At 47.2% G+C, this 24,991-nt stretch overlaps 1 protein-coding gene across 1 annotated transcript; it reads left to right on the top strand.

Moving 5' to 3' along the window:
• The first annotated feature begins 2,211 nt into the window (after positions 1-2,211).
• LOC128345543 (procathepsin L-like) lies at positions 2,212-20,736 on the top strand. Its single transcript, XM_053297631.1, has 8 exons — positions 2,212-2,307; positions 6,731-6,867; positions 8,624-8,749; positions 11,422-11,580; positions 14,425-14,649; positions 16,199-16,358; positions 18,149-18,266; positions 20,301-20,736. Exons 1-8 carry the CDS (start codon positions 2,304-2,306, stop codon positions 20,395-20,397), a joined length of 1,026 nt encoding a protein of 341 aa, XP_053153606.1. The 5' UTR covers positions 2,212-2,303; the 3' UTR covers positions 20,398-20,736.
• Positions 20,737-24,991: the final 4,255 nt, after the last annotated feature.

Raw genomic sequence — 24,991 nt, 5'->3', positions numbered from 1 at the left:
AATGGGAATAGTTACACCTATCTATCTATCTATCTATCTATCTGTCCCACTTAGGGAACCTTTGTTGAAAAGCAATATATAAATATGTGTTGTGTTGTGTTGCATTGTATATGGTCCTATTATTGTTTCATTATGGTCTTGAATTCCTAAGACAGTTAATAAGACTTTGCAGAGATCTTTGTTAAAGACATCCATGTGCTTTTGGGCTATGGATAAATATGGAATATATCCTTGCATCAAGAATTATGGATCCTTTGAACAAGGGAGTTGCGAAAGGTTTGATTATACAGCACTGGGAAAACCGATCCACTCCTGACCTTCAAATTTGGGATAAGGAATGCATGTTCCCTGTTGGTATTTAAATCCCCAACAGAATGGCAAAGAAGAGATCTTTTTAGCGATTTGGTCTAATTTTAACGAACTGTTTGCAGTTTAATGAGAAAAATCCTTAAAAGGTGTCTTTTCCTCTCCCCCCCCATTATTAAAATTAGCATTACTTAAATACTATGTAAATACGTAAGGGTTTACGGGGATAGGGTTTTTGTTTCCTTTTTGTCAATATTTCCCCCTATTTCTTTTAAAATTCTGATTCATATAATTATTCATATGGATCATTTTTTGTTTGTTTAGTTGAAATAAAGGTGAAAAAACCAAACAAAAAGGGGAAATAGTAAGGGAATACTGGGCGGTTCTTTTTTAAAAGACCAACACTTGACAGTGGGTTTGGGAAACAACAATCAGGTATTGATTTGATTAATCTGATGACTCAAGTATTGATTGATGAATCGTGCGTGGAGGCCAGTTAATGTCGGAGCTGAACCGCATGGGTGGGTTGCTGGGGAGTGCCCGAGGCCTCCTCGGAGAGGCAGTACAGCTGGCGCTGGACCAGAAAGGCTCCTTAGAAGCCTTTTAAAGTGAAGGGGATTCACCGGATCCCCCTATACAAGCATAGCCCTCGAACCAAGTTGACCCGGTTCAACCCGGTTCGACCAATCGGACTGAACCGGCGGTTGGTTTGACTGGTCGAACCTTATGGTGAGTCAAACCCTTTGTACATCTAGATCAGTATTGCACACTGACTGGGAGTGGCTTCTCTGTACAATTCTGGTCACCACATCTAAAAAAGGGCATTGTTGAACTGGAAAAGGTGCAGAAGAGGGCAACCCAGATGATCAGGGGACTAGACCACCTTCCTTATGAGGCAAGGCTACAACACCTGGGGCTTTTTAGTTTAGAAAAAAGACAACTGCGGGGAGACATGGTAGAGGTCTATAAAATCATGCATGGTGTTGAGAATGTGGATAGAGAGAAATTCATCTCCCTCTCACATAACACTAGAACCATAGGCATCCCATGAAACTGATTGCCAGGAAATCTAGGACCAACAAACGGAAGTACTTTTTCATACAATGCATAATCCACTTGTGGAATTCTGTGCCACAAGATGTGGTGACAGCCAACAACCTGGGTGGCTTTAGGCCGCTGTGCGAAACAGGACGCTGGACTAGATGGGCCTTGGATAACTTCATGGAGGAGATGTCTATCAATGGCTACTATTCGGAGGGCTGTGGGCCACTTCCAGCCTCAAAGGCAGGATGCCTCTGAGTCCCAGTTGCAGGAAGTAACAGCAGGAGAGAGGGCATGCCCTCAACTCCTGCCTGTCACTTCCAGCGGCATCTGGTGGGCCACCGTACGAAACAGGATGCTGGATTAGATGGGCCTTGGGCCTGATCCAGCAGGGCTGTTCTTATGTTCTTGAGGTTTCAGGCAGGAGCCTTTCCCAGCCCTATCTGGAGATGCTGCCAGGGAGTAAGCCTGGAACCTTCTTCATGCAAAGCAGATCCTCTACCACTGTGCTATGGTCCCATCTCAAATGGCTACTGGTCCAGTAGAATTCTATGCTTCAAATCAGATACTGTATGTTGGAGCAAGCTTGTGACACAGTAGAGATCACAATGCTAGATATAAGCTGTTCTGTGAGGCCAGATATGTTAAGGGGAGATAAGGAATGCTTTAAGTTTGGGTTGGACAGATATCAGAAGGACATGCAGCAGGCAGGAAAATATGTGATTGAGGTATCGGAAATGCCTTGGCACAACTCCTGAGCACTTGTATTGGGAATCGGGGGGAGGGCAGAAGAAGACGGATGCGGTCTCTCTGACAAGTCTGAACTATATAAAAGGGAGCCATGAATGTCCTAAGGAGAAGAACACCCAACTTGGCTGATGCATAAGCTGCTCAAGTGAAGAAGAATATCCAGCTCTCCCGCAAGCAAGGACTGTTGTGAAAGGCAGTGAGACATCATGGGTAAGATTAGCTTCACGGTAGGGTTAATTGACCAAAGAAGTTGCCAAGAAGGCCCAATAGTTAGGGTTGCAGAAACAGCAGTCGGGGTCATTGAAGGAACTGCCTTTCCAGCATTACAAGGCTGGCAGATAACTTGGTGGGAAGGACTGAAGCGGCTCATGCAGCTGGCAACCAATGGCAAGCGAGGGGGTGATAGGGAGAAGCATTGCTGGGCAGACTTGGAACTCTGAACATAAGAACAGCCCTGCCTGCTGGATCAGGCCCAAGGACTATCTAGTCCAGCATCGTGTTTCATACAGTGGCCCACCAGATGCCTCTGCGAAGGTCACAGGCAAGGGATGAGGGCATGCTCTCTCTCCTATTGTTACTCCCCTGCAACTGGTATTTAGCGGCATCATGCCTCTGAGGCTGGAGGTGGCCTATAGGTCTCCAGACAAGAAGCCTTTAATAGATCTGTCATCCATAAATTTGTCTAAGCCCCTTTTAAAGCCATCCAAACTAGTGGTCATCACCACACCCCATGGCAGAATATTTCATAGATTAATTCTGCGCTGTCTGAAAAAGGACTTCCTTTTATTGGTCCTAAATTTCCTCGCCATCTGTTTCATGGAATGACCCCTGATTCTAGTATTGTGTTTGTGAGAGAGAAAATTCACTCTGTCCACGTTCTCTAAAGTAAAGTTGTGCCATCGAGTCGGTGTCGACTCCTGGCGCCCACAGAGCCCTGTGGTTGTCTTTGGTAGAATACAGGAGGGGTTGACCATTGTCATCTCCCGCGCAGTATGAGATGATGCCTGTCAGCATCTTCTTATATCGCTGCTGCCCGATATAGAAACATACCAGTGGGGATTCAAACCAGCAACCTCTTGCTCCCTAGGTAAGTTTCTTCCCCACTGCATAACTTCTATAAACCGCTATTATCCTCTTTTCCAAACTAAAAAGCCCCAGATGCTGTAGCCTTGCATCATAAGGAAGGTATTCCAGGCTCCTGATAATCTTGGTTGCCCTCTTCTGCACCTTCTCCAGTTCTACAATGTCCTCCTTAAGGTACAGTGACAAAAACTGTACACAGTACTCCAAATGAGGCCACACCATAGATTTGTATAAGGGCATTATAATATTTATTTTGAATCCACTTCCTAATGACTCCAAGCGTAGAATTAGCCTTTTTCACAGCTGCTGCTCACTGAGCTGACACTTTCAAAGAATTGTCCACCACAACCCCAAGGTCCTGGTCAGTCAATGACAGCTCAGATCCCATCAGCATATATGTGAAGTCGGGGGGGGGGCGTTTGTCCCATATACTTGAAGTTGGGGTTTTTCGTCCGAATGTGCATCACTTTACACTTGCCAACATTGAACCGCATTTGCCATTTTGTCATCCACTCACCCAGTTTGGAGAGATCCTTTTGGAGCTTCTCACAATCCGTTATGGATTTCACTACCCGAAAGAGTTTCCATCATATGGATTTCACTACCCGAAAGAGGTATCATCTGCAGATTTGGCCATCTTGCTGCTTACCCCTACTTCTAGATCTAGATGCTGAATCGCTTCCCTGGTGTATGCTATCTTTCTTTGGATTCTTTGACCAGCTGGCACGGGCTCCTGTCTGCTCTTTATGTGGTTCTGCTCTGCTCTGACACCTTTTTGATTTTAAGCGCCAGCAGTCTGGTTCCACCTGTACAAAAGTGCAACCCGTCCCTTTTGTACAGACCTTCATTGTCCCACAATGTAACCCAGTGCCTAACAAATCTAAACCCCTCATCCTGGCAGCTATGGTTCATCCACACATCCTCAGCTCTGCCTGTCTCACTGTACCTGTGCGTGGAACAGGTAGCATTTCTGAGAATGCTACCTTGGGGATTCTGGACTTCAATACGCTACCTATCAACCTAAATCTGGCTTCCAGGACCTCCCGACTACATTTCCCCACATCATTAGTGCCAACGTGCACCACAACAGCTGTCTCCTCCACAGCACTGCCTAAGAGCCTATCTAGACGCCTATCTAGACGCTGCGTGATGTCCGCAATCTTCGCAGCAGGCAGGCAAGTCACCGTGCGGTTAATACGCGGGTCACAAACCCATCTCTCTATCCCTCTAATGATCATATCACCCACTACAAGGAGGAGTATCCCCTGTGCGAGAGGATATGGGCTCATCATCCATGGAAGGGGTCCCTTCTAAAGGAGCATTTCCCTCTTCCTCAGACTGATGTCCTCCTTCCCCAGATCTTCATTTTCCCTGACAGCAGAAGAGCTACTAGCCCTGGAGTGGGTTGCCTCTACCACGTCCCTGAAGGTCTCCTCCACATGCCTCTCTGTCTCTCTGAGATTCTCCAGATCCGCCACCTTGGTCTCAAAGGGAACGAATTTGTTCCGAGAGCCAGGAGCTCCTTGCCCCAAGCACACACCCATGACTTCTGCCCATGGAGCAAATAGTCATACATGCAACACTCTGTGCAATACACTGGGAAGTGCCCCCTCTCCTGCTGGCTTTCTATTTTCATACTGGGTTTTTTTGGCTCACATTGTTTGCTTTGGCATTAGCACTGGGGTTTTGAAATAAGCACATACTTTTCTGCACCTGTCTACTATTTTATTTTTGGCTCAATTTTTAGTTCTTCCTCCTTGTTTTTCCTGTGTCCGTTGCCTCTTTCTGTGCATGCTCTGTACGTGTCTTGGCACAACTGAAGCATGCACCCTCTACCTACCTGTGTCTCTCCACCGCCCCTGCTTCCTCCTCCTGCCTGTGCCCCTGTATCTTCTCCTCAGCTTCCCTCTCCTTCCCAACCAGCACCTCCATATCTCTGGGGCCTGTGGTGTTTGCCGCTGCAAATGCTCCCCTTGATTTATGGGTTGCATAGGCAGGCCAGTACGTGCAGAGACTCAGAAAATAATGGCTCCAGAATGTGGCACGATCACCTCTCTCAGATGCTTTACCAATGCCTGACCTCTGGAGCAAGCTGCCTGCTGAAACCAGGTGGAAATCAGCCTCCCCCTGCACCCCAGGAAGCCATCTACCTGCCTCTTCAGAAGCCTTGTAAGGGAGGTGACTTGGCTCATGAGGGCAGTGTCTGGACACAAGGTCTCAGTCGCCTCCAAGATGGCCTGCATCTGGGCTGGAGGAAAAAAAGCACAGCCAGCCAGCATTTCAGTGAAATGCTGACTCAGGAGGGTGGGAACCGAGGTGCACCTAGGTAATTTTGGAGCCTGGACCTAAAGGCCTTTGGAGGCCCCCACTCCCCTGCAAATTATGCATCATCATGCTCGGCCAGGCGACCATTCCACCCAGGACAGGCTAAAGAGGATTTGTGGGGCCCCAGGGGCTGTGGAGGCCATGGACTTTGGCCTGGAAGTCTAGGGGTAAGAGCGCCTCTGGGTGGGACCCGTTTGGACCTTCTCCCGGGCAGTAGCCACTCCCCCTGCATCTGACATCAGATGTAGGGGGCTTGGCCAGTTGGCGGTTTGTTGAATCCTTGACAAGGGACACCTTTCCTTTCCTCCCGGTACTGGCCACGCCCCCTGATGGCAGATGCAGGGGGCGTGGCTTGGGATGCACACACTTAACAGTCACAGGGGGCGTGGTCGCTGCTGGCAAGATTGTGTCCTCCAGCTGCTAAAGTGCTGCCTACGCCCCTGGTCTTGGTCTAGGAGGCCTCCGAGGTTCCCTTCCAACTCCAACATTGCATTGTTTTCTATGATTCTAAGTAGAATTGATTCTCCTCATATTCCCAAACTGAGGTCCACCTATTATACAGCAGGATAAAGCAAAGGACTTATTTCCCCCGCAGCAAATGCAAAATCTACCTGTGAAACCCCTTGCCTCCGGATACCATGATGGGAACAAGTGCAAAGGGGGTTGTAAAACAATTAGATGTACATGATACATATAGAAAGGATCTATATTAGGGCAGTAGCCATGATGACCTCCTGTGCAACCAGCCCATGTAGTGGTTTCCTTCCCTGCCTCCTGGGTCTGGCCACGCCCTGGTACCTCCTGCTAGCTCCATGTAGTAGTACTGCCATGGAGTAGTCCATGTAGTAGTTTCCCCTGCCCCTGCCTCCCGGTACTGGCCACGCCCCCCAGTGCCTTTTCCTGCCTCCCTGTACTGGCCACGCCCCCTGCCTCTGATGTCAGATGTGGGGGCGTGGCTTGGGACTTGCATGCTTCACTGTCATAGGGGACGGGGAAGCCGCTGGCAGTAGCCACAAAGGCCTACAGTGCAACCAGTCCATTTTAGTAGTTTTGTCTTTTGCTGAAAAAAGTTGCCTCACGGGCCACACTGGCGTAGCTAGCACACAACGGAGGTCCTTTCCCTACGTACGAAATACATCTAATATGGGAAATAAGGCTGGGGTGGTGGGCAAAACACAACATTTAGATCCATGACAGGTAAAAAATATATGTTTTGCCCATCTAGACAAAGATAAGCTATCCATCTCAGTGGCAGCCATGATCTGGCTGGTCCTCCTGAGGAGTTTCTCCACTGCTCTGAATCCGGCCCTGGAGGGGGCCTGGAATGACTGGAAATCCACCCATGCTAAAGTCTACTCTGAGGTGAGCTTGCTGCAAATGTAACTGAGATTCCCACTTCTTTGGTTTGTCAAATACTTTGGTGCCTTGAGTATCTGAGCATGTGCAGAGTGCCATTATGGAGGGGGTGGTTTCTGAGCATGTGCAGAGGGTCATTCTAGAGCAGGGATTCTCAACGTTGGGTCCCCAGATGTTATTGGACATCAACTCCCATAATCCCCAACTAAAGGCCATTGGGGCTGGGGATTGTGGGAGTTGAAGTCCCATAACAGGGGATTGTGGGGGTTGAAGTCCCATAACATCTGGAGACCCAACGTTGAGAATCCCTGTTCGAGAACAAAGGGTGTTGTTTTTTTAATGGATGGAAGGGCAAAGTGTGTCTGCACCAACTGCCTCCCTTTGGTGCAGATTACTAACTAAAATGCACAGAGGCATTTTCTTGCTGGATAACAGCATTTTCAGTCCAGTCCTGCATCCTGTTTCCAGCAGTGGTCAACAGAGTTCCACACTGTTCTGTGCTGATGAGACCTCACTTGGAATCCAGTGACTAATCCTGGGCCCCACATTTTAAGGGGATGCTCATAAATTGGAAGGGGTTCAGAGGAGGGTAACAAAGCTCATAAGAGCTCTGGAAACCAAGTCCTATAAGGCAGGGATTCTCAACGTTGGGTCCCCAGATGTTTTTGGATTTCAACTCCCATAATCCCCAGTCCCAGCGGCCTTTGGTTGGGGATTATGGGAGTTGAAATCCAAAAACATCTGGGGACCCAATGTTGACAATCTCTGCTATAAGGAATGGTTGGAGGAGCTGAGCAGGGGTGTAGAAAGCTGGTGGTGGTGGCCAGGGTGAACCCCCTACGCAGGGGCGTAGCAAGGTTGGAGTGGGCCCAGAGACAAGATCTTAAAATGGACCGCCCCTCACTGAAGCTCAGCTCATGAAGTAAAGAAATCTTAAATGAGGCTGAATAGTAGTAACAAAAAGCATTGTAAATATACATACATACATACATACATACACCTATGTGCCACAATAGAACATCATCCTAAATTATTTTTTAATTTCGAAGGATGAATTACAACTGAAGGAAGCTCGGGTGGCTGCGCGGCTGGGGGAGTCAGTCATGTGACTTGCCTCTGGGGGGCCCCCCAAGGCAGTGGGCCCCCAGACAACTGTCTCTCCTTGCCCTATTATAGTTACGCCCCTGCCCCTACGGGTAGCCCCTATCTTGTTTTACACAGGCACATACCTTCCCAGGCAGAGAGAGGTGATCCCAGACGCATCCATTCTTAATTATCATCCTGAGACATGAAATTTCACTCATGAGTAAGTTTTCTTACTCACATGTAGTCCCATTAGATGCCCCTCCCAACCTTTCCAGACCATGAAACCTACAACAAGCTCACTTTATACTTCCCTTCAGGGCAGTGCAATGGTGACCTCCACCCCACAACACCCTGGGTAACCACACAACTCACTAAGAACGTGAGTTCCTAGCTCAGAAAAATGAACATTTCAAACACAGCAGGAATGAGGATCCAAACTTCAGCATCTCAGTTGGGGGTGGTGTCCCCTTCAATAGGCTTAACATGGAGCTGGACAGAAACTACTCCACTGTGTCATATTTTTTAATAAATAGCAATAGAATCACTGGCGAGTGGCCATACCTTGGGGGATATGCTGTGTACCAAGTGCAGGTAACAATGTTATTACATACCTGGGGTCAGAACTTTCCCCATGTCTCAGGATGAGAGTTAAGCAAGTAACTTCACTTCCTTGCAGGGGGAGGAGGAGGCATTCCGTAGAGGCATCTGGGAGAAGAATCTGGTGATGATTGAATATCATAACCAGGAAGCTTCTCTGGGGAAACACACCTACCGGATGGGCATGAACCAGTTTGGTGATTTGGTAAGTGGAGTCTTCGTCCTTTCATTAATTTTTTAATGCCATCTAACCCAGATGGCTCACAGGAATAAAAATAAATAAATAAATAACCCATTAAAATAACTGAAATTAAAACAATTACCATGCAGAAGCCAGAGAGAGAGAGAGAGAGAGAGAGAGAGAGACTACAGAGGAGGTCAGGGACCCAAGTTGCTGCCAGGTAAACGGGCAGTGGCTGGAGATGATCTTAATGTCCGGGGGGTGGTGGGGGCGGGTGGGATGATGCTGAAGAAGGCACTCTCCCAGGTAAAACAGCCCTAAGCCATTTAGGGCTTTAAAGGTAACTAGCTGACCCCACACAGAGCATCTGTGTGCTCTTTGGGGCCGGCTGTTCCCCCCCTCCCCTCCTGCCCCACTCTCTCTTTCCCTCCCTCCCCGTCCTGCAGGACAGAGAAGTCCTGCCGCCCATTTCCCTCCCACCCCAGCCTCCAACAGGCACCGGGACTGTGCCCTACTGCCTGTTTCTCTCCTGCCCCAGGCTGCAATGGGTACTGGGGCTTTGCCCCGCTGTCCATTCCACACTTACCCCTGCCAGCGCTGGCGCCACACCTCCTCTTGACCCCCGGTCGCCTGTCTCTCTCGCTGTCTCTCTGCCATTTTCCAGGGGGCCACAGTCACGCCTTTGCGGTGGGAGTTTTGAGAGTTCCGCCGTGATGACATGCATCCCCACGGACGGACGGCTAAGAGAATTAATAATATAGATTACCAGCACTTTGATGTTTGCCCAGAAACATATCAGCAGCCAGTTCAACTGTTTTAAAACAGGCACAATATGGTCTCACCAAGAAATGCCAGGGACCAATCTGGCTGCCACATTTTGAAGTTACATCCAAACCAGCCCTATGTAGAGTACATTTATTTTATTTTATTTTATTTATTTATTTTTCATTTTTCAAATTTGTAGACCATCTCTGGGCAGTTTGTAACAACATAAAACAGATTAAGAATGAACACCTTACAGGAATGTAAAACCACAGTCCAGTTAAAAAGCCTGGGTGAAAAAAATGCATCTTCAAAGACTTCTTAAAAGTTGTCAGAGATAGGGAGGCTCTTATTTCTGCAGGGATCACATTCCAGTCCTGAAGCAGCCACAGAGAAGGACCATCCCTACATAGCCACCAGACTTCAGACAAACCTCTCCAGATGATCTCAGTGGGTTCATGGCAAAGAAGATGCTCTCTTAACACCCAGGTCCTAAGCTGACAACACTGCAGTTGACCCAGCTACATGATTCTGGTTCATCTCATGGACCTGGCTGCTAACCCATGGTTGTTCAACATACAGCCCACCAAAGATTTTTATCTGGTCCATCTTATCCTACCAGCTTGCATTCAGTTCTCTGCCCCTGTAACTCAGTGCTGCCCCTGACCCAAGTCAGGGAAGAAAGCAAGCCAAGGAGGAACGTAGGAAGCTGCCTTCTACCAAGTCAGACCCTTGGTTCATCTAGCTCAGTATTGCCTACACTGTCTGAAAGCAGCTTCTCCAAGGTTTCAGACAGGAGTATCTTTCAGCCCTTTCTGAAGAAAGGAACTTGGAACCCCAAGGGAGTCAGGTTTTCCCACCAAAATGGCAATCTGGTCCATAATGCAAAAAAGTTGGACAATTTTGTGCTAACCAATCACCTTTAACCCAGCCAGGAGTCTTCTTATATGAGTCTTTGTTTCCCTTGTTACAGTCACTTTCTTTCAGTTTTGGGCCAAACTGGGGTCTCTGCCAAGGCAATGATCCAGGCGGGACACCAGCCCCATACAGCTCTGAAGGGAAAGGGGTCAGGACTTTGGCTAGCTCCAAGCAGGAACCCATCGGAGCTGGGTCCAGCAACATGAAAAAGATGTTGCTCCAGGAGCTGCTTGGAAAAGACCCCTGGTTTTTCTGGCTGTTGCTCAAGCAGAATTGTCTCTTCCCCCTCCCCAGGGGCGTAGCAAGGTTGGAGTGGGCCCAGAGACAAGATTTTAAAGTGCTTCCCCCCCCTCCTGAAGCTCAGCTCATGAAGTAAAGAAATCTTAAATGAGGCTAAAAAGCATAAGGTTTTGTAAATTGTGGACGATGCAAGTCATTTAATGGTACTAGAGAAAGACATGCTGTTCTGGTAGCTCCAGGTCTTCACACTCACATCCATTTCAGAGGATGAATACAACTGAAGGAAGCCCAGGCGGGTGCGTGGCTGGGGGAGTCAGTCATGTGACTTGCCTCTGGGGGCCCCCCCAAGGCAGTGGGCCCCCAGACAACTGTCTCCCCTTGCCCTATTATAGTTACACCCCTGCCCCTCCCTCTGGAAGGCTCTGTTGTTTAAAGGGGCCTTCCTTGATTTTTTAATCACTGGCTTCTGCAGTGATGGGAGACATCTGCTAAGGCAGATATAATCTTGTATATAACATTGTTAAATGTTATAACAAGCACTTTGAATTTGGCCCAGAAGTTAAGTGGTAACCAGTGGGGCCAGCACCGCATAGCTATAACACTCCTGTACTATTGTGCTCCCATGAATAATGTTGCAGCAGCTTTCTGGACCAGCTGAAGGGTCTGGGCTGCTTTCAGAGGGACCGCTTTCATCAAAGCTCAGTCTTTTAGCTGCTACAATACAGCACTCCAATGGGAAAGATAATCTTTGGTGTTCATTTTGCCTTCCTGCCCAGACTCAGGAAGAGTTTACTCAGCAGATGAATGGCTTCCATCCTGACCTGGCCAGCGTACCCAATGGGAAAGTGCCCGTCTTCCATGAATCCACCACGCTGGAGACTCCTAAGAGTTTGGACTGGCGTGAACATGGATATGTGACCCCAGTAAAAAACCAGGTGAGTGGAGAATCATATGGGGAACACTAGGAATTCATATGGTGATAGGAATCTCTGCTGTTTTTAAAGACTGAATTTCATGACTGAAGCCAACGTTAAGATGGATCTATCTATCTATCTATCTATCTATCTATCTATCTTTCAAATTTGTATGCTGCCCCAAACTTCCATCTCTGGGTGGCTCACAACAACACAAAAAGTCAGAACACAAAAATAAAAACCTTACAATAATTTAAAAGCAGAATTAGATTTAAAAGCTTGGCTGGCAAGACAGACATTCTATTAGGACCCAGGTCCTAATCTGTCCAGGACGTTATAGGTTATAACCTGGACCTTGTATTTTCAAAATCATTAATTGTGATGCAGTGATTTCTAGCTCCTCATCAGCATTCATGGTGACAAAAGAGAAAGCTCCTTGGCCTCTGATTCAAATGGACTGGCCTCCCAAAGCAGTCTGAACTGAAGCTTTGGAGTAAACCCGGAGCGCTTTTGAGCAGGAGTCCACCACTTCTCCCAATCGCCTGCAGATTTCAATATTTCATGTTCCACATGAGTATGTAGCATCCAATGATTTTTCAGTAGCAGTCACCATCTGATGACTGTCAGGCAGTAGAAATTAACCCAGGACCTGGTGCGTGATGTCAGTGTCATGGACCCTTTAGGGAACAGTGACCACAGTGCAATCAAATTCAGCATAAATGTGGGGAGAGAATCACCAAGGAAGTCTAACACAGACACTTTGAATTTCAGAAAAGGAAACTTCTCCAAAATGAGGAGTATGGTGAAAAGAAAGCTGAAAGGGAAAATCAGGAAAGTCACTTCAGAATGCATGGAGTTTACTCAAAACCACAATACTAGAAGCCCAGATAGATTGTATACTCAAAAGGAGGAAAGGTACCACTAAGTCCAGGAGGATGCCTGCTTGGCTAACAGGTAAAGTCAAGGAAGCTATAATAGGGAAGAAGACTTCCTTCAGAAATTGGAAGGCCTGCCCAAATGAGGAGAACAGAAAGGAACACAAACTCTGGCAAAAGAAATGCAAGGTGACAATAATGGAGGCAAAAAGAGCGTTTGAGGAACATTTAGCTAAAAGCATCAAGGGGAATAACGGAAACTTCTTTAAATACATCAGAAGCAGGAAACTTGCCAGGGAGGCAGTTGAACCATTAGACAATGAAGGAGTGAAAGGGATTATTAAGGAGGACATGGAGGTTTCAGAGAAGCTAAATGAGTTGTTTGCATCCGTCTTCACGGCAGAGGATACTGAGCATATACCTGTTCCTGAATCAGGCTTTTTGGTGATGGAGGCTAAAGAACAGAGTCAGATAGAAGTGACAACAGTTGATGTTCTAAACTGTCTGACAACTAGCAAATTGCCAGGGCCAGATGGCATCCATCCAAGAGTCCTCCAAGAACTCAAATGTGAAATTGCCAACCTCCTTGCTAAAATATATAACTTATCTCTGCAATCAGGCTCTGTACTGGAGTACTGGAAAGTAGCAAATGTAAAACTGATTTTCAAAAAGGGATCTAGGGGTGATCCAGGAAACTACAGGCTGGTTAGCTTAATGTCCATTCCAGGCAAATTGATGGAAAGCATCCTCAAGGATAAAATTGTAAAGCACATAGAACAACAGGCCCTGTCATTCTTGACAGATGACATACAGTAAATTTACATGAAGTAAAATTTTATTCTCACTTTTCCTTCATTCAGCCAATTAGAAATATCCATTTAAGCGGTTGGGAAACACACCATCTAGTGAATGTCAGATGTTGAAATCAACATCTGGATTTCAAAATATCAGATTCTGACCGATTCTTAATCCTCTTGAAATTTCAGGTCAGCACAATCTTTTAGCACCTTCAGGGTCTGCTTTGATTGCTTGATCGATTGACTGATGTTCTCTAAACCCCTTTGTTCTTTGTATTTTCCCTCTGCTGGTCTTCCCTCTTGCTGAAACTCTCTTCCCGAGGTGAGCTCAATCCTTCAGGAACTCTTTCCTGTGCTCAGCTGCAGAGGGCCCAGGACTGGAAGAAAGTAACTCACTGAAACGTGTCAATGACGGAGGTTGTGTGTGGACCTGAACGCTGAATCGTGCTGTTTCTGTTGAAGAGTAATTACTTCTTCTCGATAAGTAATTGAAAAAGAAGCCAACTTTAACTGAGAAACAAGAGCTTGATATTTACTACTAACTAAACATAGGCTAAGAAAACAAAGAGTCTCTTATGCAGAGAGAGGGAGAACCTCTCAGTTTGAATTCAAGGCAACAAGGGAAGAGCAGACAAAGAAACACTGTGACTCCACCTCCAAACCAGCATGTCCCATACAAATAACTGAGACAATGGCCACCTTCAGATGTAACACAGAACTACGGGTCCAATGGATCCATGGTTCAGTGCCCCTCCCGCCCACTCTCCCATCCACATTTGGACGTTTAGGAGAGCATCCTCTCTGCAGCCAGAGAGTCTGCGGAGAGGTGGGAGCGCTGGCTGTGCGGGCTTCCCTCTCAACAGCAGGACAGCCTGCACAGCCAATTGGGCCAGAGGAGCTTCCTCCTTCAACTCCTATTCCGTGGGGCTGAAATTGTGGTGCAAGCATTCAGATATAACTATGGCACTGCAAAACCAGAGCTGAAGGTGCCCCAACCCCACTCTGAACCAAAAGTTCAGATTGGAGTTCAAGTAGGGAAACTGCAGGCCCCTTTTCACCTTTTACTCTGGTTTCCCAAATTTGGATGTGTGGCTAAGGAAACCAGAGGGGAAGGGACCTCTGGTTTCCTATTACATCTGAATTCAGCCAATGTCTATGGAAAAAAACCCCAACAGGTTCTCTTTTTTCCACAGGGCAGATGTGGGTCATGTTGGGCATTCAGTGCTACCGGTGCTCTGGAAGCATTGCATTTTAATAAGACTGGAAAGCTCATCTCTCTGAGTGAACAGAATCTTCTTGACTGCTCCTGGAAGCAGGGGAATCATGGATGCCAAGGAGGGCTAATGGATTCAGCCTTTCAGTACGTGATCGATAACAAAGGCATCAACTCGGAGTGCACCTACCCATATGAGGGAAAGGTAACTACTGTATGTATAAGGCAGGGAAAGTTCTGCACTGCCGTGATCCGACCATGCATGCCCAGGCCTCAACAGAACTTCAGCAGATTTATTTCTCTCTTTTTTAAACGTAATTTTTATGTAGACAAAACCAGATCTTAAAATCAGTTAAGCACAATGCCCAAATAGCCAACAAATGTCCTTGATTAGGATTAGCAACAATACAACAAGCAATGAAAAACTACAACCAAATCATTACACAGAGCCATATCCTTCAGTGCAGTCTGTTCTTTATCCATCTTAAAAAGGGGGGAGGTGTGGCACATGAATGGGAAAATCCCGTCTTGAAAGTTATTAATCCAGTATCCTATATGTAAGCTGCTGTTGCCGCTACTACGAATATTTATGTAACGCTCTTCAACAGTATCCACATTTCCTGGAATTTTTTAATGTATCCTTTCTAGTTCTCTTTTAGAATGAGTTAGTTTGAACATTAGGGTAACATTCCACACTTTTATAAGCCAATCACTAATAGCTGGGGCCTATTATGGTTCCCTCTGGACCAGGGATTCTCAACGTTGGGTCCCCAGATGTTGTTGGACTTCAACTTCCATAATCCCCAACCAAAGGCCACTGGGGCTGGGGATTATGGGAGTTGAAGTCCAATAACTTCTGGTGACCCAGTGTTATGAATCCCTGCTCTGGACTATGTGGAGGTGGGAAATAAAGGTTTAGCATTGGGAGGGGTGTGTGGATCTGGCCCCTTTTCTAGTGACTCGGGCTGTCTTCCTCTTCTGATCACCTTCAGGAGAGGTCATGTGCCATCTCTTCCATTCTGCCTCACCTTGGCAGAGAGGAAGTGAAATGCCACCCAGTCCCTCTCAGCTGAGTAGCCCATATGGACAGGAAATGTTTCCTCCTTTCTAGAGACACAGAACTAGGGATGTGCAGGAATTTATTTTTGTGATTCTATTCAAGTTTCAGCCTGATTTGATTTGAGCTCGAATCTGCTGCCTCAAATCTGGGGTTGATTTGATTCGGATTTAAATATATTCAGCCTAATTTTTAAGCGCTGGGGGCACCAAAGTGGATTGAGTGGTCCATGAGTGGCCTCATGGGTACCCATGGCCTCATGGGTACCAACTACCACCCAACCCCCAAATGAATCGGGCAAAGGGGTGAATTTTTAGGGATTTTTATGTGTGATGGATTATCGGTTGTGAAATAACTTCTCCATAGCGAATACCTATGAAGGAGTTATTTCAAACTGAGAATCCACACCAAGAAGCAAGGGAGATCACCAGACAATCGTGAGGTAGTACAAAGGAACCAACCAGAGTGGCCGAAAAGCTCGGGCTGTCTTTGCAGGGACAAAATAGTGACTCGAATCAGTGAATCGATTCGAGCCCAAGGTGATTTGATTCGACCTTGAATTTAGTCAGTGCCCCAAGGGTGATTTGATTTGAGGTTGAATCACTCAAATCAACCAGATTCAAGTCAAATCAATTTGGCCATGAATCAATTTGCACATCCCTACACAGAACAGATGTCTGCTGTCATTTCTCTGCAGGAGAGACGCTGTCGTTTCAAAGCTTGGGATCGAGCAGCCACCTGCACTTCCTTTGTAAATATTATTAAAGGAGGAGAGCGTACCTTGGAACAAGTTGTTGCCACAGTTGGCCCCGTTTCCATTGCTGTGAATGCTGACTTGTTCCAGTTTTATATTTCAGGTAAGGTGCCCTTTGGCGAGGGAAGAGGCCGTGCTGTTCTAGCAACCGCGAAGGTGACCACTGGGCAATATGAAAAATAAGGCAACCTTTAGGGGAGGTGCAGGACACATGTTTTGAGCAGTTATGAATACACATGGTGAACACAGAAGCAGACTGGGAAGGGACCCTGGAGGTCTTCTAGTCCAGCCCCAGTGCAGGAATCCACTACAGCATCCCTGACAGATGGCTGCCCAGCCTCTGTTTGAAAACCTCCAGGGGATGGGGGGATTCCTTCACAATTCAGTTCATACAATTCATTACAATTATACCAAACCACTAACAATTATATTCCATTACCATTTCATCAGGGAAAACAAACCCTGTTCAAATGATGATAAAGAACAGATATCAGTAATCCACAACCGCAATCGGGAGTGTGGTATAACAATGTTGTATAACAAACCTTCCAGCAATTCCTCATGCTCAAAAAACCCATAATTCTTCATACAAACATAAATTCCACACTTTGGGGATATAACCCCAAACAGGCACATTTTTAACAACCAAGGATCACTGTGCAATCAGATGGACAGTCTTATGAATTTCAAACCAAAATGATCCAACAGGACAAGCACAAACCATGTGTGTACATGTCCCCACCTTTCAATTGTAAGCAGGGTCATGGGGAGCTTGCCTGCAGCCATAGGACAAGGTCCTGCTGGTGGCCCCATCCCTTTCTATTTTTAATTGTGTGTGTGTGAAGCAAGCAAGCACCCCAAGCCACGCCCCTGCGTCTGATGACAGATGCAAGGGCCGTGGCCATTACTGGGCACGAGGCCAGTCAGCCCTATCAGAGTTTTCCCAGTTAGCGGTTTGTTGAATCGCTGACTGGGAGCTCTTTTCCCTGCCTCCGTGCAAGCCATGGGCAGTAGCCATGGGAAATTTGGGTCCCATGGCTACTGCCTGGAAGAGGGAACTTCCAGAACCGCTGACTGGCTGGGCCAGGGGCAGAGAGAGGCAAGCGGTGACCTCTCTTATGCTGCCACTGCAGTCCCCACCCAGCAGGGAGCATTTAGCCACGCCCCTGCATCTGACATCAGATGCAGGGGTGTGGTTTAGCTCCCAAACAGGGCCATGCGGCCCTGTATGGGAGTAAGATTGGCCTGTGTTGCATTGGCAGCACAGGCCGGAGAGAGTCTCCTTGCCTTTTAATGTCAGGGAGAGCCGTTCTGGCCGCGCTACCAATGCAGCGTGAGTTAATCTAACTCCCAGACGGGGGCCGCACAGTCCTGATTTGGAAAGAAATCATTGGCAGCATGGCCAGGAGTGGCTCTCCCTGCCTTTAAAACGAGCTGATTTTGCGAGCCGATTCCGTATGATCCGCTCGAGCCAATTTTGCTCCTAAATTGGATTGGGAAATTCCAATTTCGCTCCTTTTCGCTTGAGCCGATTTCGCTCCCAAATGGGCCCATGCAGCCCCATATGGGGCCATGCAGCCCTGACGTCATGCAGCCCCAAAATGGGGCCATGCAGCCCTGACGTCAGATGCGGGGGTGGTGTCTGGGGCTGTGAAGCGTGGCCCCTGAGGGGTGGCGGCCTGGGTTCTTTGAACCCGTTCACCCAATGGTGGCTCCACCCCTGGGCTGGGCTCCCCCCCCCCAGACCAGCCAATGTTGCAAAGAAACATTGGCTGCATAGGAAAGTGCCTCACGTTCCCAGGCGGCATGCGATTTATTCACCACGGCTTCCACAGTGGCTCATGGTCTTCTCTGTGTTCCCTCCTTGATTCTTCCTGCAACAAAACCCTCCAGGAATTTTCAAGGGCTGCAGCAAGAAGCTGGGACAGCTGAATCATGCCATGCTGGCCGTTGGCTATGGTACCTCCAAGATATTTGGGAAACGATTTAATTATTGGATCCTGAAGAACAGGTGAGAGGCAGCTGGGAGAGGGTTAACTTTGCCATGATTGGCAATTGGATTTTATTTTTAATCTATGTCTATAGCATACTTCCACAGTAGTACCCTAAGTAGTATATGATGAATAAAAAACCATTAGCTAAAAATACAAGTAATAGAAAATGAAGAGAGAAGTTCAACAGATCATCCAGTTAAAACATCTGGCCTCCAAGTGTCCTCAGCAGACAAATGCCTGCGTTAACAGGAAAGTCTTGATCAGGTGGGGAAAGGAGGCCAATGAGAGGGACTGCCAAATTTCAAGTAGGAGGGAGTTCCACAGCCCACATGCCAGCACTGAAAAGCTTTATTCCAAATCCCCACCAAACAAACATCCAAGGGAGGGGGACACCAAGCTGAGATCCAGTTGAAGTTCTCAGTGACTGGCCAGGTTTGTCTGGGATATGGAGATCTTGTGTGTGTTTTTAAATACATTTAAGTTACATCATGACAGAGGGTGGGACATAGGAACTTGGAAGCTGCCTTACTGAGTCAGAGCATTGGTTCATCTAGCTCAGTATTATCTACACAAGCTGGCAGCAGCCTCTCCAAAGTTTCAGGCAGAAGACTCTCTCAACCCTATCTTGAAGATGGCAGGGAAGAAACCTGGAACCTTCTGCATGATGCAAGCATGCTGGTGCTCATCCCAAATAGGCCCCATCCCCTCAGGGGGATATCTTACAGTGTTCACACATGTAGTCTCGCATTCAAATGCAAACCCTTGCAGACCCTGCTTAACAAAGCAGACCATTCATGCTTGCTACCACAAGACCAGCTCTCCTCCCATGGATGGTTGTGCATTTTGTGCATTAGAGGAACTTCAACTTCCTCTAAGGAGTTCAGGGCAGTATATATTGCCCTGCCCATTCACAACTAAGGTAGGATAGGATCAAAGGTGGTGACAGGCCCAGAGTCTGTCTTCCTTGCTGAGGTAGGATTTGAACTCTGGTCTCCCAGGTCACTGTTGGACACACTTTCTACTATACTAGACATGGCTGAGACTCCTACTCAGGAACATGTGGGAATTCCTCTGTGCCCTGCACAAGGTAGTGGAAGCCAGGCCACAGACAGATGTGCCCCCACTGCCTCAGTGGTCCAGCTCAGATACAACACAGAGCCAAGACTGAGTATCTTGGCTTCATGTGATGTCTCTTACCCCAAAATGTAGATGGAAAAAATTCAATCTAATCTGAAGAGTAATATTTCCAAAGTCAATACTCCACTTTATTTGTTATATTATTAAAACTGCCAAATGTGGTTCGACACAAGACCAAGGTCTTCTTCAGTGGCAAGTATTCTCACACAGTATTCTGTTGTTCTTCCAAAGGTATATGTATATAACGCTGTCTATACACTATTGAACTACATCCATCTAAGGATGGGGTTTTTTTCTAGCTGTCGTTTTCAACTCCATGAACCTTCAGTACATTCAACTTCTTCCAATCTTCATCAAGACTATTTTAGTATCATCATGTGTCTATATGTGACTGTGATTTTTAAAATTGAGTTTTTAACTCCCTAACTGTCCTGTATTCTACCAAAGACAACCACAGGGCTCTGTGGGCGCCAGGAGTCGAAATCGAGTTGACGGCACACTTTACCTTTAACTGGGCTGTGTCCCTTGGCTGGATGCGTACTCCCCCCCCATTGTAATTAAAGGATATCTATCTATCTATCTATCTATCTATCTATCTATCTATCCACACACACACCCCTCCGTATCTCCTTATACACATATTTGAATTCTCTGATTACCTCAGCCTTGAAGGAGTTTAGGGACACTGTTTGTGCGTGTACCATCCACTATGTCCCACAGGGCAATCCATTGTATTCCTGGAACCAACGGAAGCCCGCTGTGAACCAAGGAGTTCCTGTCTGCATGGCTCCCTTATCCCAATATCTGCACAGCCCCGGCTGTCCTGGGAAAAGGCTGAACACCTAGTGTGTCCAGCCCCCCTTCCAAGTTCATTGGGAAGACCCCAAGACCTCACCTCTCTTCCTCTCTTACAGCTGGGATACAACTTGGGGCGAGGGAGGCTACATGAGGCTGGCAAAAGGATCCAACAATCAATGCGGCGTAGCAACCCATGTCAGCTTCCCTATATGATGATCAGCCAAGGGCCAACCACAGTCCCTTCTTCCAGAACCTTCCCAGCTTCAGCGCTACAAGCCTTCGACAGCTGAGTTGCTTCTGCTTATTTCATCATTACCCACACAGGGGGAAATGACATTCTGCAGATCTGAAACTCCAGGACGCTTACATCAGTTCAGCATGGCTTCCATATTTGGCGAAGTCTGCTTAAGGTTGAATTTCTTGGAGATACAGCTCCAGGAGCATCGACTCTTTAGACCAGTGATTCTCAAACTTGGGTCCTCAGGTGTTATTGGACTTCAACTCCCATAATCCCCAACCAAAGGCCACTGAGGCTGGGGATTATGGGAGTTGAAGTCCAATAACACCTGAGGACCCAAGTTTGAGAATCCCTGCTTTAGACCATCTATCCTATTGACCACCAGGGCACTGGAAATAGAGATATTAAGCATGGGACTTCCTCTTTGCCCACTCTTGTTGTCTCTTTCCCTCTGCTCTGGCTTCTGATTGGTAGACTGATACTGTCAGGTTTCCCCCTCCTCTTGGTGCCTGCTTGCTGCATTTTTACCTTTCCTCCTTCTTTGTCCTGCTTTCCTGCTATGAAGACATAGAAAGCTCAGGGACCCAGGCTTTCTATCCAAGTATGTAACTTCCTTAATAAACCTTTGCAAATACAGTATTTGGACCTTAAATGTCTGTCTCAAGATGCACTTAATAGGCTTGGTTCTTCTCTCACACACACACATGCTCTGTTATAATTGAGATAATTGAAATCTTCCCTACAGTGTAATTTTGAGGCTCTGCACACGATCCATGTGTACAGCCTGGGAGGGTCCTGTGGGGAGAGTGGGCTTAGCCCGTTCTCCCCGCAGACTAGCAGTCATGCATCCCTGGGCGGCCGGATCAGCTACCCACATGACTACCGGCTCCATCACGGAGCTTGTGGGGTTTGGCCCCCAGAAGTCCCATTCTTGAGGGAACCCCAATAGCGGGAGGCTGCTTGTAGCCTCCCGGTCGGGGGTCTACTCATGTGTTGCCACGCATGGCAGCAGCACATGAGCAGGGAAACGACGTTAACAGAGCCCCTGCTTCGTTAACCTTGTTTAAGGCGAGGGTGTTTTAGGCAGGCTAGCCACCTTGGGAGCACCAGGCTCGCCCATGAGCCTGGTGGTTCCCACGCTCCATGGAAAGCGGGCTAAGCTCCCTTAGCCCACTTTCCAGTGGTCATGGGGAAAGCCTCTTTGTCTGCATTCGAATGAATTTTCCATACACTTGAAATTCCCGGGCAGTGTCAATAATATTGTTTCAAGCAGGCTGCCGTGCCCCTCCAACTAGCCAACAGAGGGTCTTCCTGGTTCAGGTTCTGAGATCATGGACAGTCAGGAGAGAGGAAAGGAGGAGAAGACACGCCACACATATCTTTAGTTTTAAAAGCTTTATTAAAAATTATGGTTACATCCAAGCAATTAAGCACGCAAGCAGATCAACCAATTGGTTTGCTTCCCCAAATAGCATAGAGTTCTTAGCAATATAGTGTAGAGTTTTCTCTCTCTGACTGGTAGTGGAAAACACATTCACATCTCACTCAGAGGCTGCTGGCAAGGCCTATCACCTAGGCAATGGTCAGTCTATCTTTCTGTTCCCAACCACAAAAATGCAAACATTTCATCCACAGCACAGGCCGGCAAAGAGAAAGGAAGTTATGCATATTCTATGAGCCAAGAAGCCAACGGAGGGGGGGGGAGCTCATTACTGATATATTACTAATGAGCCAGAGTCAAGGGAGAGAAAGGCGGTGGGATGGGGGGAACGGAGGAGAAAGGAAAGCGACAGCAAGCCAGGACAAGCATGCAGCTAGACCAGAAGAGAAGGGAAAGATTCCCCAGTCGTGGAAGAGGGAAAACAGGATTGGAGAGGTAGGTTAATTCTGGAGAGCTGGACAGAAGGCATTTTGTATAGAAGCAATTTCTGATCAGTGCCATCTTTAGTCCTCAGGAGGGCTGGAGTATCCACGGGGAGGCTGTGGCTGCCCAGGCAGCATACTGTAGGTGAAAATGCAGGGGGTGGAAGTCTCCCTGATGTAGGGTGGCTAAGGCTCACATCCTAGCCCAGGGGCAAGAGCATGTGCTTCCTTGATAGGGCACACATACAACTCACTGGGGTCTGAGTTAGGGGTGTGCAATTCAGATTTTTGGTGTTTCGATTTGGATCCGAATTGGAACACCCCCAATTTAACATAAGAACATAAAAAGAGCCCTGCTGGATCAGGCCCAAGAAAGCCCATCTAGTCCAGCATCCTGTTTCGCACAGTGGCCCACCAGATGCTGCTGGAAGCCACAGACAGGAGTTGAGGGCGTGGCCTCTCTCCTGCCATTACTCCCCTGCAACTGGTACTCAGAGGCACCCTGCCCTTGAGGCTGGAGGTGGCCCACAGCCCTGTGACTAGTAGCCGTTGATAGACCTCTCCTCCATGAAGTCATCCAAACTCCTCTTAAAGCCATCCAGGTTGTTGGCTGTCACCACATCCTGTGGCAGAGAGTTCCACAAGTGGATCACACGTTGTGTGAAAAAGTACTTCTGTTTGTTGGTCCTAGACCTCCTGGCAATCAATTTCATGGAGTGACCCCTGGTTCTAGTGTTGTGTGAGAGGGAAAAGAATCTCTCTCTCTCCACTTTCTCCACACCATGCATGATTTTATAGACCTCTATCATGTCTCCCCGCAGTCATCTTTTTTCTAAACTAAAAAGCCCCAGGTGTTGTAGTCTTGCCTCATAAGAAAGGTGCTCCAGGCCCCTGATCATCTTGGTTGCCCTCTTCTGTACCTTCTCCAGTTCAACAATGTCCTTTTTAAGATGTGGTGACCAGAATTGTACGCAGTACTCCAAGTGTGGCCGCACCATAGTTTTGTATAAGGGCATTATAATGTTAGCCATTTTATTTTCAATCCCCTTTCTAATGATCCCTAGCATGGATTTTGCCTTTTTCACAGCTGCCACACATTGAGTCGACACTTTCAACGAGCTGTCCACCACAACCCCAAGATCCCTCTCCTGGTCCGTCACCGACAGCTCGGATCCCATCAGCATATACTTGAAGTTGGGGTTTTTCGTTCCAATGTGCATCACTTTACACTTGAAAACATTGAACTGCATTTGCCATTTTGTCGCCCACTCCCCCAGGTTGGAGAGATCCTTTTGGAGCTGCTCACAATCCGTTTTGGATTTCACTACCCGGAAGAGTTTGGTATCATCTGCAAATTTGGCCACATCGCTGCTTACCCCTACTTCTAGATCATTAATGAATAAATTAAAAAGCACCGGTCCCAGTACAGATCCCTGGGGGACCCCACTTCTTACTTCCCTCCATTGTGAAAACTCTCCATTTATACCTACCCTCTGTTTTCTGTCTTTCTACCAGTTAGCAATCCGCACAAGCACTTGTCCCCTTATCCCATGACTGCTAAGTTTCCTCAGAAGTCTTTGATGAGGAACTTTGTCAAAAGCTTTTTGGAAGTCCAGGTAGACTATGTCAACGGGATCACCTCGATCCACACACTCGTTGACACTGTCAAAAAAGTCCAAAAGGTTGGTGAGGCAAGATTTACCTTTGCAGAAGCCATGCTGGCTCACCTACAACAGGGCCTGTTCTTCTAGATGCTTTACAATTTTATCCTTGAGGATGCTTTCCATCAATTTGCCTGGAACGGATGTTAGGCTAACCGGCCTGTAATTTCCCGGGTCGCCCCTGGATCCCTTTTTGAAAATCGGTGTTACATTTGCTACTCTCCAGTCCTCTGGTACAGATCCCGATTTCAGAGATAAGTTAAATATTTTAGCAAGGAGGTCGGCAATTTCACATTTGAGTTCCTTGAGGATGCCATCCGGCCATCCGGCCCTGGTGATTTGTTAGCTTTCAGTTTTTCCAGACAGTTTAGAACATCATCCCTTGTCACTTCTATCAGACTCCGCTCTCTAGCCTCCATCCCTAAAAAGCCTGGTTCAGGTATATACCTGGAACAGGTATATGCTCAGTATCCTCTGCCGTGAAGACAGACGCAAAGAACTCATTCAGTTTCTCTGCAACCTCCATATCCTCCTTAATAATCCCTTTCACTCCCTCATTGTCTAATGGCCCAACTGCCTCTCTGGCAGGTTTCCTGCTTCTGATGTACTTAAAGAAGTTTTTGTTATTCCCCTTAATACTTTTGGCTAAATGTTCCTCAAACTCTCTTTTTGCCTCCCTTATTGTCACTTTGCATTTCTTTTGCCAGAGTTTGTGTTCCTTTCTGTTCTCTTCATTTGGACAGGCCTTCCAATTTCAGAAGGAAGTCTTCTTCCCTTTTATGGCTTCCTTGACGGTACCCGTTAGCCATGCTGGCATCCTCCTGGACTTAGTGGTACCTTTCTTCCTTTTGGGTATACAATCTAACTGGGCTTCTAGTATTGTGGTTTTGAGTAAATTCCATGCACTCTGGAGCGAAGTGACTCTCCTGATTTCCCCCCTCAGCTTTCTTTTCACCATACTCCTCATTTTGGAGAAGTTTCCTCTTTTGAAATTTAAGATGTCTGTGTTTGACATCCTTGGTGATTCTCTCCCCGCATGTATGCT

This window comes from Hemicordylus capensis, chromosome 2 (genome assembly GCF_027244095.1).
Source record: "Hemicordylus capensis ecotype Gifberg chromosome 2, rHemCap1.1.pri, whole genome shotgun sequence".
In the NCBI taxonomy this organism is placed as follows: Eukaryota; Metazoa; Chordata; class Lepidosauria; order Squamata; family Cordylidae; genus Hemicordylus; species Hemicordylus capensis.
This window is presented reverse-complemented; position numbering and strand designations above follow the sequence as displayed.

Bases quoted from the DNA above. Each gene is read 5' to 3' on its own strand.
- LOC128345543 (XM_053297631.1), top strand. The intron at 6,868-8,623 runs GTGAGCTTGCTG...ACTTCCTTGCAG, and splicing joins ATGCTAAAGTCTACTCTGAG to GGGGAGGAGGAGGCATTCCG. The intron at 8,750-11,421 runs GTAAGTGGAGTC...CTTCCTGCCCAG, and splicing joins TGAACCAGTTTGGTGATTTG to ACTCAGGAAGAGTTTACTCA.